This window comes from Lichenostomus cassidix, chromosome 15 (genome assembly GCF_008360975.1).
Source record: "Lichenostomus cassidix isolate B80296 chromosome 15, HeHo_3.0, whole genome shotgun sequence".
Lineage (NCBI taxonomy): Eukaryota > Metazoa > Chordata > Aves > Passeriformes > Meliphagidae > Lichenostomus > Lichenostomus cassidix.
Window position 1 is genome coordinate 1,459,699 of NC_139496.1, and position 13,033 is coordinate 1,472,731.

General features: G+C 42.5%; 1 protein-coding gene across 1 annotated transcript in view; it reads right to left on the reverse strand.

Moving 5' to 3' along the window:
• TMEM132B (transmembrane protein 132B) overlaps positions 1 to 13,033 on the reverse strand; it is a 204,870-nt gene that overhangs the window by 48,242 nt on the left and 143,595 nt on the right. Inside the window, exon 4 of the mRNA XM_085075376.1 lies at positions 12,760 to 12,946. Coding sequence (XP_084931502.1) covers positions 12,760 to 12,946 — 187 coding nt within the window. The remainder of the gene's footprint in view (positions 1 to 12,759; positions 12,947 to 13,033) is intronic.

Sequence of the window (13,033 nt, forward strand, 5' to 3'; positions counted from 1 at the left end):
AATTCCATTACCATCAGCAGAACACTGTGCATTTCACAGCATAACCCTGGGGAATGTGGACCTCTTTTGACCAAGAATACAGGATATTCCTCCTCCTCTGCATATGTGTTTCAAGCTGTAGTTTACACAGCTCTACTCTGGAAAAAGAACTGAACTTTTTGTCACCTCCTGTTTGTAAATAAGTTTTTAAGAAGAGGAAAATCTTCAGTGGATGCTGTGAGAAATCCCTGACTTCAATGGGAATTCCACCATCCTGTACTAAGAAAGCAGTTGATGAATCCAATTCCCCTAATCCATGCACTCCCTTCCTTTTCAACACTGCCACGATTAGCTTGCACACCGTGTAGCCCTAATGATTTTAGGTTACATTTCTACTACATGCCTCTATTTATAAATGGTTTATAAGGGAGAGGAATCAATATTTAATAGACATTTTAAGAGTGCAGCAGACACGAGCAGCATGTGCTGGAGAAGGTCAAAGGCACATCGATAGCAGGGCTATAAACACCCCTGCCTTGCAAATAACCCACAGGGCCAGCAGGAGCCTGGAACAATATTAATAGCAAGTTATCCAATCAGGAAGAGTTTCATTAATAACTGAGTTGTTGTAAACTATTTTAAATGTAATCCAATTGCCCAGGGAAGCAATTCCATGCAATTCCTGGATGTGAGGTGACCCATCCCATGACAATCAGGGAGAAATCCTGGCTTAGCTTTGTAAATGCCACTCTTGTCCTGAAGTTGAGCTAATACTGTAACATTTCCAATGCAAACACCATTACGGAGTTATTTTGGGATTTGGGCATTTTATCATCCATCCTGAGGGTTAAATTCTGCTCCAAGACACATAAATTCAATCCTCACAGGAGCCCCTAGAGCTGCTTGCTGTGCATATCTGTGCGTGTAGGAGGCCACAACTTAGCCTTTTTATTTACAGAGCCATTAATTAAATTACTGCAATTAAATATCAGCTCCAATTGCATTAAGATAACATTAAGCACACAGGAAGTCAGCATCAGAAGTTGTATTCAGGTTAATGGGAGCTGAACGTGGATGGTTTTAATGCACCTTGCTATAAGGCAGATCCCAGAGGATGCAGCTGACACACACAAAACCAATGCTTCATGCAAATATTCTCTCACAATGGCCTAGTTTTTGCACCATTTCCAATTGTTTGTGTGGGTTTCCTGCTATTTTTCTCTCCAGGCAAGTTCCCAGAAGCGAGCTTTAGAAATGACAGTTTCTGATCAGCTCAGAGCAGTTGAGAACCACAAAATTCCCAACTTGCAATTAGTCTGCAGGGCAAAAGCATCAACGACAAATCCGTCTGAGATTATTATTTTTTGCTACTTCATTTTCAATCTAACTCTTTTCTAATTAATTGTAATAGTAATAGAGATTTCTGCCCAAATGAAAATTTAAAAAAAAAAAAGCCAAGGGGGTTCTAATGGCAGCAAACTGATACCCAGCACAGCCACAGCCCTCCTGGAGAATTCCAACTTGTTAGTAGAAAATCATCACTGAAATTGCAAATGTTACTGCATCAGGATCCTTGTAGATTCTTGGTGTATTCTGGACTTAATGGTTTTCTTGAGAGCTTCACAGCAGAATTAAAATAATAATAAAAAAATATGTTTGCTTATGCACTGATCAAACTAGCACAGAACTCTGTGTGCCTGTATTTTCAACTGGAGAAAAAAACACTGAGAAAATTCAATATTTATGTAATGTTTGATGGAAGTTCAATAGAAAAATCCAATATAATTTCCCAATTAAAATCACCTGCTCGTTGACTTACATCCATTACTATTATCTCAAGCCAGTGTATTCTGAACCTATTCACACAATAGTGTTATGTGAACATGCATAGGTTAAAAATTAGTAATTACTGTCTAGACAATTCACTGTTAGCTATAGTTGAGTGAATATAATGAATAATTTATTTGATTAATTTTGCATTCCTTTTCCTCTTTGTGAATTGATCATGACCATGGAAAACTTGAAAATGTACTCATTTATCAGAGTTATTTTCTGTGAATAATTCTTAGCCTGAACATTTTTCTGCAAAACAAACTATTCTTACTTGTGGATTGAAATTCCCATTATGGGATAGAAGCTCTGGAGACCACTGGGATTGTTGTTCCTTTTTGCTGAAACAGATCATCCTGGAAATAGCAGCAGCACTAAAGTGCTTTTACAAAAACAGAACCTAAACGGTTTGATGCTCATTTTGTTGTATAAGTTACATAATTAACAAAACTTATGCAACTTATAAACAATAGCTAATGCTTAATTTTAAACTACAGACCAAGTGGGGAGTTCATCATCTTTACTTTGAGTTTTAAAGCCTCAAAGGGGAAAAACTAAGCAAGTGGGGGAACAGTGGGAAAAGATGAGCTGCAGTGCTTCAGTGTCTTGGGGTCACACTGCCCAGGGCTGAGGGTTCCTTTGAACAGGAATTGCTGATAAATTCCTTTTAGCAGGAAAGCAGACCATGTTACACAGTGAATATTTCTGCTGATTTCCATGGGCACAGTTAGATTGGAGCTGGCAATCTAGAGCAAGAGAGGAAACAACCATTCCAGCTCCCTGTTCTGACATGGAACTGAACAGCATGTTTTTCCCTTTGAAATTTGCTCTTCATTAGGTGAATTTCGAAATGGAGGCTGAAACAATGAGGGTTTTTAACTGTGCAGCAGATCAAATGCATTTTGACATCCATACACTTAGGAATAAATGACACACTAATGAGATACAGAGATCAAATGCTCTGTTTGCCACTTCAAGCTCCAGCAACACAAAGTACATCGAGGTTGTTAACCCCTGCTTGGCACACTGGGATGCTGCAGAGTCCAAATCGCCCCAAATTTTCTTTCTATCAAACATAATTCTTGTGGCTCTTCCTCTTTTGCAGGGCCAAGCCAACAGTACAGGAATTATCTCACTCCTGACCACGAGGAAACAACAGGAGGAGGAAGGATTTGTGAAGGAATGGGGATGAATGAAGTTTGATTTTGGGATTATATTTTCTGCCTTTTTCCTTACAGGGACACAGCATGAGCAGCAACAGCAAAGCTGAGATCAGTGTGGAAGGAATTGAAGAGAGCAGGAACTTGGGAGAGCAGGAATTGAGGAGAGGGAGAGCAGGAACTGGGGAGAGCAGGAATTGAGGAGAGCAGGAATTAGGGAGAGCAGGGATTGGGGAGAGCAGGAATTGGGGAGAGCAGGAACTGGGGAGAGCAGGAATTGAGGAGAGCAGGAATTGGGGAGAGCAGGAATTGAGTAGAGCAGGGATTGGGGAGAGCAGGGATTGAGGAGAGCAGGGATTGGGGAGAGCAGGAATTGGGGAGAGCAGGAACTGGGGAGAGCAGGAATTGAGGAGAGCAGGAATTGAGGAGAGCAGGAATTGAGGAGAGCAGGAATTGAGGAGAGCAGGAATTGAGGAGAGCAGGAACTGGGGAGAGCAGGAACTGGGGAGAGCAGGAATTGGGGAGAGCAAGGATTGGGGAGAGCAGGAATTGGGGAGAGCAAGGATTGGGGAGAGCAGGTTTGGGCTCTGTCCCAGCACAGCACAGGAGCCTCACCAGCACTGGCACTGAGGTTTTGGGCAGTGATATTGCCAGAAGCTGGAAAGCAGCTGGAATGATGAGCCTCATTGCCATTCCAATGCTTTTACCAGCCCAGAATTCCAAATCCCCAAAGATGATGCAAAACTCCATTATCTTCTCCCCCTGTTGTTCCCACATTTCAGTGTGGTGCCAGCATTCCATCCCTTGAAGCTCTCTGGATCTTTCCTCCCCTACAGCCAAAGTATTAATGCATTTATTCCCCTGAAACACCTGGGATTTGCCATTCCTGCTCTCCCTGCCCTCCCCAGGGCTGCCTTCTGCCTCTGACAGATCTGCAAAGAGCTCCCCAAAAAGTGCCAACCAGCACAAAACGCAGCCTGGCCTCCCAGCCCCACAGGAGGCAGAGCTGGGAAACTGCTAATTCACAAAGTTCAGAACTGAGAAATGCAGAATATTCCAAGGCTGTCCCAAAGCACTGCCTTGGAGTACATTGATTATATTAATAAAGCCACAGCTTAGCATTTTCAGTGAAGCTGAGGCACCTTTGCAAGAAATTCCTTCATACACAAGAGCTGCTTATAGGCTACATTACAACTTCTGAAGCTCTCTGATTGCTGCTCTGCTCCCTCTTTATGACGCTATTTTAATTTAATTTAAAAAATAGAAACTGCATGAAAAACAATTCCTAAGCCTAACTGATATGGGGCCATGTAATCAGAAGTAATGACATTGAGGTCAGTGACAGCTTTGAATGGTTGTGCAGAACACAAATGATTGGTTAAAAAGGAAAGCTTTCATTGCAGCATGTACATAAGAAATATATTATATATATATATACACAATACAAAGTTAATTTATGTAGAAAGGACTCATCTTGCAGTACATCTAATAAATGCAGGCTGACTACCAAATACTCCTAATCATGCTTCCTCTCCAGCTAGCAGAACAGCTCAAAAACAAACATAATTTTGTTCATGTGTGTCTATTATACTCATGTGCTGATTTAATTAACAGTAATTTCAGTATCTCGGAGATTTCTTCTCTGTTTTACAAATGATGCCCTTTTGATGAGGGCTTTGGTTCGAATTAGTGGCCAATCAGCTGTGGAGCAAGACTGGAATGCTAAGTTAATTGGCAATGAAAGCAGAGTGAGCACGCTGCAAAAACCTAGAGATGAACCAAATTATTGGGTGATTGTTAAGGAACACAAAGAGTCTCATTTCAGGTAGATAAAGTCAGAGCTCTGTGCTCTCTCCAGCACGCTGTTTGCTCAGTCTGGCTGCTGGGAATGCTCTGCTCTGCTCACAGTCTGCAGGAGGCTCAGCTCACCCCATCAGCTCAGCTCACTCCTCAGCATCTGCCAAGGGATTCTTCCCTCAGCTTGCTCTGAACTCCCATCGGGAAATCTGTCATGAAAGGAGCAAACCTAATGGAGCAGAGTTATCCCCAGCTCAGCAGAAGACACCTCTTAGCATTTCCCTCTGCACTTTTATTATTGGAAGCACTTCCTTCTAACAAGAACTGAGTGCCTGTGCACCCTTGGAGAGGATTTGCTCAGAATAGTAACTGTCCACATGGATCAAAGGGACCTGAGATCATCCTGGCTGCAGGAACACCTGGATGTCCTCCTACCCTTGATACCTGGTCAGCACTGCCTCTTCCAAACACAGCTTTATTTAGAAACCCCTGGCCAAAGCTGCTCCACAATTCTCATCAATCTCAATCTCACAATGCTCATCAATCAATTCTGAATCACAGTTTCCTTTCAAAACCAGGCCTGGGTGGTGCTGAGTTCAGGCACCAGCAGTCTGAGCTTCAGGATGAACTATCTCCAGAGCATTGCACTTTTGGTGAGAAGGCAGAGGAGGAAGAATTCTCAGCCTTTGTGCCAAAGGGATTAACCCCAGAGCAGCCCCAGCATTGGGGGGGAGCAGGAGAGAGCCCTGCACCCTGCCAGGGATGGACAGACAGAGGGGGAAGAGAAATCCCCTTTGTCCCCCAGCCTTGTTTGCCTGGGTGATGATAAATGAGCTCCAAACTGCATTTCACAGTGAGGACAAAGGATAAAGCAATGGCACACTTTGGTCACCCTGGAGCACATCATCCTCAGGTGCTGCTGTGACACTGTGGACATTCCCATGGCACAGGCAGCCCTGCCCATCCTTGTGCTGGGAATGTTCTTAAAAAGAAAAGTGGGATGTAAAAAGCCAACTTGCTATGCTGGAAATGCCTTCATTCCATGGGGTAATACTTGCATTCATCCAAACTACAGACAACTGATGATATGTGGTCAAATCACTGCAATCTGGGGAGCTCCAGAGTGACTTCCAAGAGGTGGATAAATGGGAAATGCTGCCTGCAGGACTCGATCCTGAGTAGCTGGAAAGGCCCTTATCCATGCTTGCATTCATCCAAACTGCAAACACTGACAATATGTGGTCAAATCACTGCAATCTGGGGAGCTCCAGAGGGACTTCCAAGAGGTGGATGAATGGGAAATGCTGCCTGCAGGACTCGATCCTGAGTAGCTTGCCACAGGATCTGGAGCACTTGGCATCAGCCTTCCCTGCGTGTTCATTAATGGTTTGACTGTGATTGTAACGAGTATCAGCAAGGGAATCTGATTTCATCAAAGAAAATTATTGGTTCCCAGTGGAATAACATGGTGCTTTACTCGAGCAGGAATAAAAACACGAGTATGAAAACCTCCTGTAATCTCCAGCTATTGTCATTCAATGTTTATCATCCAACACAGCTCAATACAATCCTTATCTTTGATGGATGTGGCACACAATAGCTGTTTTCTTGAGTGCATCATAAATATTAATAGTATTCACAGAGCTTCTTAAAATTTGTCATGTCACATTGCTTTCATGGAAACATTCAAAATGCCATTATTTTTGTCCCACCAATAGCAAATTTTCCTTTCGTTTCTTTCTTTCTTTTCCACTCTCGAAATTAAATGGTAGAGGATGTTTAACTGAGCAGAGGGAAAAAAAGGGATAATGGTTCACATTGAGCCATTCCAAAACCTACTTCGGATGCCCAGAATTAGACTGAAAGAGGAAAAAAATGTGATATCCTTTGGAAAACACAGTCCAGTTAAAAATGAAACACTTGATGAAATTGAGGCGATTTGTCTGGAATTTCATTTTTGGAAGAACACTGAGAAAGAATGCTGACATTGCCAAAATGGTCCTACTCTGCCATATTCAGAACGGAACATTTTCACTTCCAAAAAATGCACTTTTCTCCCCCAAAATAAAATATTTGCTCAGTCATTCGAAGCCCATGTGGACATTCATTCCTCATGCCCTCTGCTCCCCACACATTTCTCTTCTAATGTTTCACAGTCAAAGCTTCCCCTGATCAAACCTCATAAAACCTTCAGTGCTTTGTGCTTTGGCTGATGTGTTCCGAGAAATCTTTTAAAATTTCATCTTTCTCCATAAAATTCACCCTGTGGTTTTTCAGAACAGCCTGACAAAACAAACCCATTTAATTCTCCGTGACAATTAATTTGAAGATGGTAATAATTGCACGAGATCCTATCTGTGCTACAGAGACATAAAACACTTGCTATGGGCATGGGAAATAAAGCAATACAAAAGAAAAATCTCCTTTTTCCTATTCTGTACTCTCTCCACAGTAGTTAATTTGCTCTGAGTTTAAAACCATTCCTTCCCATGTGGGATTTTAGGAAAGCTCAAGGCTTCAATCCTGCTGCCATTGATTGGTGCTAAAATTCACACTGAAATCTCTGATCTGGGAGCCATAGATTCCAGTTTTATTTAAAAACAATGTTGGTAATCTCTAATATTTCTGGGATGAAGATCTACTCTTTATTGAATTTACATTAAATATTTTTTTTTCTATGAAATGGTGAATGTTAGGAATGACAAAATCCCATTCTGGGCAGGTTCCTTTGCATGCAAAGTACAACAGAAAGGCATTGCTAAAAGGGAACTGCAAGGCCAGAGGTCAAAATAATTTCAAGTAAGAAATATGCATTAAGTGCAATGGATAAACACATAGGGGACAATTTTGCACATAAATGCATTTAACCAACTTCTAAAAAATATGTAAATCATCTGGGTTTGCTAGAAATTACTGATCCTATCCTGATTTTTTAATAGTTCAGGATTAAATGGTTTTGGTTTTTCTACCTGACCCCAGAGCAGGCAAAGAAAAAAACTGCTAAAAACTGCTAAAGTTTGACATTTTCTCTTTTAGTCTAAGGTGAAGGTAAGCTGCTTTCTGAGTCTGGGTCAACTTCCACCTTGGAAGGAGTCTGCTCCTTTAATTGGTGTCTGAATACAAGTTCCATTAGCAAATCATTATTTCTGTAGGAAAAATTAATTCTTTATAGAGTTTTTTCCTCAAACAAATCAGCCAAGTGTTGTAATCAGCAATCACCTTTCAGCCTGAGTTACAGAAACAGGCACCTTTAAGGACAATTTCCCTGGGTGTTCTTGTCTGGGTGTTTGCTGGCAGAAATGCCATTTTCCAGCCTCCCATTTCAAAGACACCTCAGCAGAGTAAATGCAGCAATCTGTGTGATTCACAACATCAGGAAACCATCAGTCAGCCAAGAGCTCACGTTTTTGGGGGAGGAAACCAAATTCCTGAAGACATAATTCAAATACTTGTAGGAAATACAGAAATGTTTCGGGCTGAGGGGTGCAGAGTGCTGGGGAAATATTGATTGTTGCATTTGAAAAATGTTTTGGAATAATGACAGTCTGGGATTTACAATTCCATTACTGCACGAGAAAGGATTTGCAGCAGGGACATCTCAAACACCAGTGCTGCCACTCACAGAGCAAACCATCATTTTCCTAGATAAGAAGATATTGCAGATATTTGTCTATTATTAAATCTATTGTTCCTCAAGCCTTCAGCCTCAGCTGGAGCCTTCTTATAAAAACCAGTTAAAATAAATCTCTTCAACGTCTTACTCCTTACTTTGACTAAGTTCCTGGTTGCCTAGAAACTCTCTAAACGACCTGGATTTTAATTTTTTTTCTCTTTTTCTTTATATTTTTGCCAACTGTTAGTTAGATAACAGATTAATCAAATCCCATTTGTTTGTGACAGAAACCTGGCTGACAGACAGACTCAAAGCTGGGCAAGTGTTTGTTTCTTGCAGCCCAGGAGTGCCAGACTCCCCTGACGACCTTGCTACCAGCAACTTTCCACAGCTATGGAAATTGCAGATTGGCTGCTTAGATCAAGAGCAAGAACTGAGAATTATAGAATTATATCATCCCTGGATAAAACAGATTGATCTGTTATCAGGTTCTGTAATTAGCAGGACATGCACTTCCCCTTTGCGAGATTACTATATCGTGACATTTTTATATGAAGACAAATCAAGGTGTCTAGTTGAGATCCAACTTTAGAATGTTCTGAAGGACCTTCTGGATGCCTAAACCACACCTTCTGCTGCATCAGACATCAACCAGATCCACAACTCTTATTTTAACACCATCAAGCTTATTTTAAAATAATCCCCTGCTGTGTTTAGAGTCAGCACGGTGACAGCAGAAGGCAAATTCTTCCCCTGATATTCAGCAGCAGAACAAATAGTGGAACCAAAAAGAGCTTCAGATGTGTTTCCCTCACCTTGCTCTGTTGTTCTGCTGCCTTGGTGGGAATGGATCACCTTCCTGCTTTGGGGGACATTTGTTCCACCTGTTAATCTGCACACCAGATGGTGGAGGAATCAATTAGCAGAGATTTTATCACCAAGACAAGCAGATAAACTCCCAGGAGCAAAAGAGCTGCTGTTTCAGCCAGCAGTGGATGGTGGAATGTTCAACTCAACATCCTCATCCTGTGTCCCACATGTGGATGGTGCTGCAGCCAGAAACCTGTGAGGATCTCCAAACTTCCCTCCTCAGCAGCTTTCAAACCCATTCCTAGAGCTAAAATTTCCCAACAGCATTTTATCTCAAAAAGTTTTGACAAAAAATGTCAATAAAATGAAATATTCCTTCCACTCTCCTCCAAAGAAACCTCCAGGAGTCAAATATTCCAGCTTCTAACTGATCCTCCCATCCATGCTTTTTTACCTGAATTTAATCAGCCTAGAGTTATGCAGAGTTTAGGTGACAAAACAGCATTTAGAGTCTTCAAAGCCACTCATCCCTGCTGTCATTCGTTCTTACAGATATAAATTCTACCTCTTTTCTAACCAAAATAGTTTTTAGAGATAATAAGCAATAGCACTGTAAGATTTTTAAAGTGTTTTAAAAAGTAGCAATAAGAATATAAAAAGGGACCCAGAAATCATCCAGAAAGAAGTAAAACTAAATAAGAGTGACTTAATTTCCATTTAATTTTCTATTCTTATCAAGCTTAGTTTATTCAGGTCTGATTAATTAATGCCTGCAAAGTGTTCTGAAAATATCAAACACTACATAAATACCAAATAATAACAGAGTGCTTAAGGAAAAGCTCATTTGTTAATTTGCATGGAGTTTTAGGAATTAGCATTGATTTCTTTCCCTGTGCAAGCAGCCCTGTCCAATCCCTTTCAGCTTTTTTAGCACAAAACACTTTGGCAGCTACAGGATGATGCACCTTCAGGTATTTTATGTGTTTCAGTTCACAGAAAGCTCATTCAGAAGGATTTGCAAAGTTGTCCAAAGTCCAACCTAGTGTTCCATCCCAGGTGGCTTTGGCTGGTGGCTTTGGCTGGTGGCTTTGGCTGGTGGCTTTGGCTGGTGGCTCCCAGGTCCTTCCTGTCCCAAGTGCCCCCAGCAGCTCCCAGGGCATGAGGGGAATGAAATCAGTGATCTGGGAGCCACAGATTCCAGTTTGATTTCAAAACAATGTTGATAATCCCTAATATTTCTGGGATGAAGACCTACTCTATATTGAATTGATATTTAAATACTGTTGCTCCAGGAGAGCAAATCCCACTGCCCTCCTCTGCAATGAGTGCTGTGGGGTGTCAGCAGAGACCTGAGTGAGCAGCACAGCCCCAGAGCCACCAGAGTCACTCCAGAGCCACCAGAGCCATCAGAGCCACTCGAGCCACCCCCAGAGCCACCCCAGAGCCACCAGAGCCACCAGAGCCATTCCAGAGCCACCAGAGCCATTCCAGAACCATCCCAGAGCCACCAGAGCCACCAGAGCCATTCCAGAGCCACCAGAGCCATTCCAGAGCCACCCCAGAGCCACCAGAGTCACCCCTGGAACCCCAGAACCACCAGAGCCACTCCAGAGCCACCAGAGCCACCCCAGAGCCACCAGAGCCCCCCTCCAGCAGCAGGAGGGCACAGGTGGCACCCCAGAGCCCCTGGGAGGTGCAGCCCGAGGGCAATCAGGATCACCCAGGCTGCTATTTTCCCTCTGCTCTGCCAAGCTCTGCATTCCCACTGGCAGAGTGTGCTCTGCTCATCCAGCAGCAGAGATAAAGCGTTCAGACAGCAAATCCTCAATTACTGCACTGTGCTGCTTCCATCTGGGGGTTGTTTCCTCACAAATCCCAACTGCCTGGCTCTGTGCTGTTGCTGAAACTGGATGTTTCAATTATTGGGATCTGGGGAGAGCTGGGAGCTGGTGCAGAAAGCAGGTTCTCCTTCAATACCAAATTTTGGGTTCGTTTCTCTCGTTAGTGCAAAAGTTTTTATTTACATGTTCTGAATTCACTGAATTTGGCCAGAAATAAAACTGAGATTTGTTATAAGGAGGATCATTCAAATTGAAATGAACAGTTTGGGAGGAATTCCCAATATTCCAAGACTGTACTTTCCCAAAAAAAAATACAAAAATCCCCACAAGAAACCCACAGCATTTATCACAGAGAAGGAAGAACTGTTGGGTTTGCTGCACTGACACTTTTCTCACATGCTAACAAGATTCCAGTTATTTCCAAATGTCCTCATCAAGGCTTAAATATGTCTGTTGCTGTTTATTCCCAGCACTGCATTTGTTTTTGGCTGAGCTCTGCTGGATCATCCCTCCCAGGAGCAGCCACAGAGCACCTGAGATTCACCATTACTGCTCCAGAATATTCCATCCACACTATTTCATCTCCTACATGCTTCCAAAAAAAAGGAATAGAAGAAAATTCTATATTGACTTTTTTTTCCACACGATTTCTTCCCTATCATTGGGCTGCCAAGAAGTGTAGCCTTTGGCAGTAGGAAGTGGAAATTAAAATTATTTGGGGCTTTGTTTCCATTACAAGCATCTTTCCTTGCTTCTGCTCATGCCAGTGGTCCTGCAGAGGAAAACACCAATATTTGGTGGCTCTGTGGTGTAATAGAAAGAAAATCAGCACAGAACAAGTCAGAAAGGAAGGGCAAATGTTGGTGAGGAAGCAAGTGGAGAAGGGTAGGTAGTTCATCTTCCCCAACAGTAGGTGTTTCTGAGGGAAGTGGTGGCACATCCAGGCTCTCTGGCTGTTTCTCTGGATTTACACCCACATTTCCCCACGGAAATCCTTGTGTTCATGTGTAAAGCTCTAAAATTCCATCTAAAAATTCCATCTAAAAATTCCATCTAAAGCTCTAAAAATTCCATCAGACCCCAAACTCAGGTCAAAGGTCCCTCCTAGAAAAGGTGCTTCTGATTTTACCAGGAGATATTCGCATTTTTTAAATAAATCATCAGCTCCAAGCTTTCTGCACACACTCACACCTTAAACCTGCTGGCCACCTCCATCTTCAGAAAGCATTTTTTCCTTTCTGTGTAACTCAAACCAGAGCTTTAATTAAACTGACACTTTGCAGCTCACTGGACTGTTTGGCTCTTTTGGGGAAAAGCGAAGCAGCAAACAGTCCAGTTGCTTGGTTTAGCAGTGAGGTTTCCCACATGTGCAATGCTAATTTATTTCATCGAAAATGTCCCCACTAATTACAACATTTACCCTCAGAGCACAGGATGGCAGTCCCATCCATACTGCACAAGCCAAGGGCTCCAGAGGAGCTATTTCCAAGCACCAGGCCAATAACCCACAAACGGTAAAGGATTTTCACAAAAGACCCAAATGGCTTCCAAGGAGCCATTATGGCACATCAGGTAAATAAAATATTATTGAAATGTATTTTTTTTTGCATTTAAATCACTTGCAGCAGGTGCATGGGAAGCAGCTTATAATAAAAAGCTCCCATTCCCTGGAATACTAACGAGGATCAACAGAACTATTCAGCAAAAGGAGGGAGGGGAAGGTTCTTACCATGGCCAGAGGAACAATTCCCACAAACATGGTTCGGCTGACGAAGATCTCAGACACCACCAGCTCACTGACAGAGTCATCCCGGGGATATTCCACCTGCCAGGTGATCTGCTGGGCTCCTGCCAGGCTGCTGGCGTTGTCGATCTCAAAATCCATCTGCAGGATCTCGTAGGAGGTGGTGTTTGCTCTGCAAAACAAGGCAAAATTCCCCACTATGTCATTAGGGTGTTAACATCAACATGGATTTTCATTTCTCTTTCCTGCTCTCCAGATT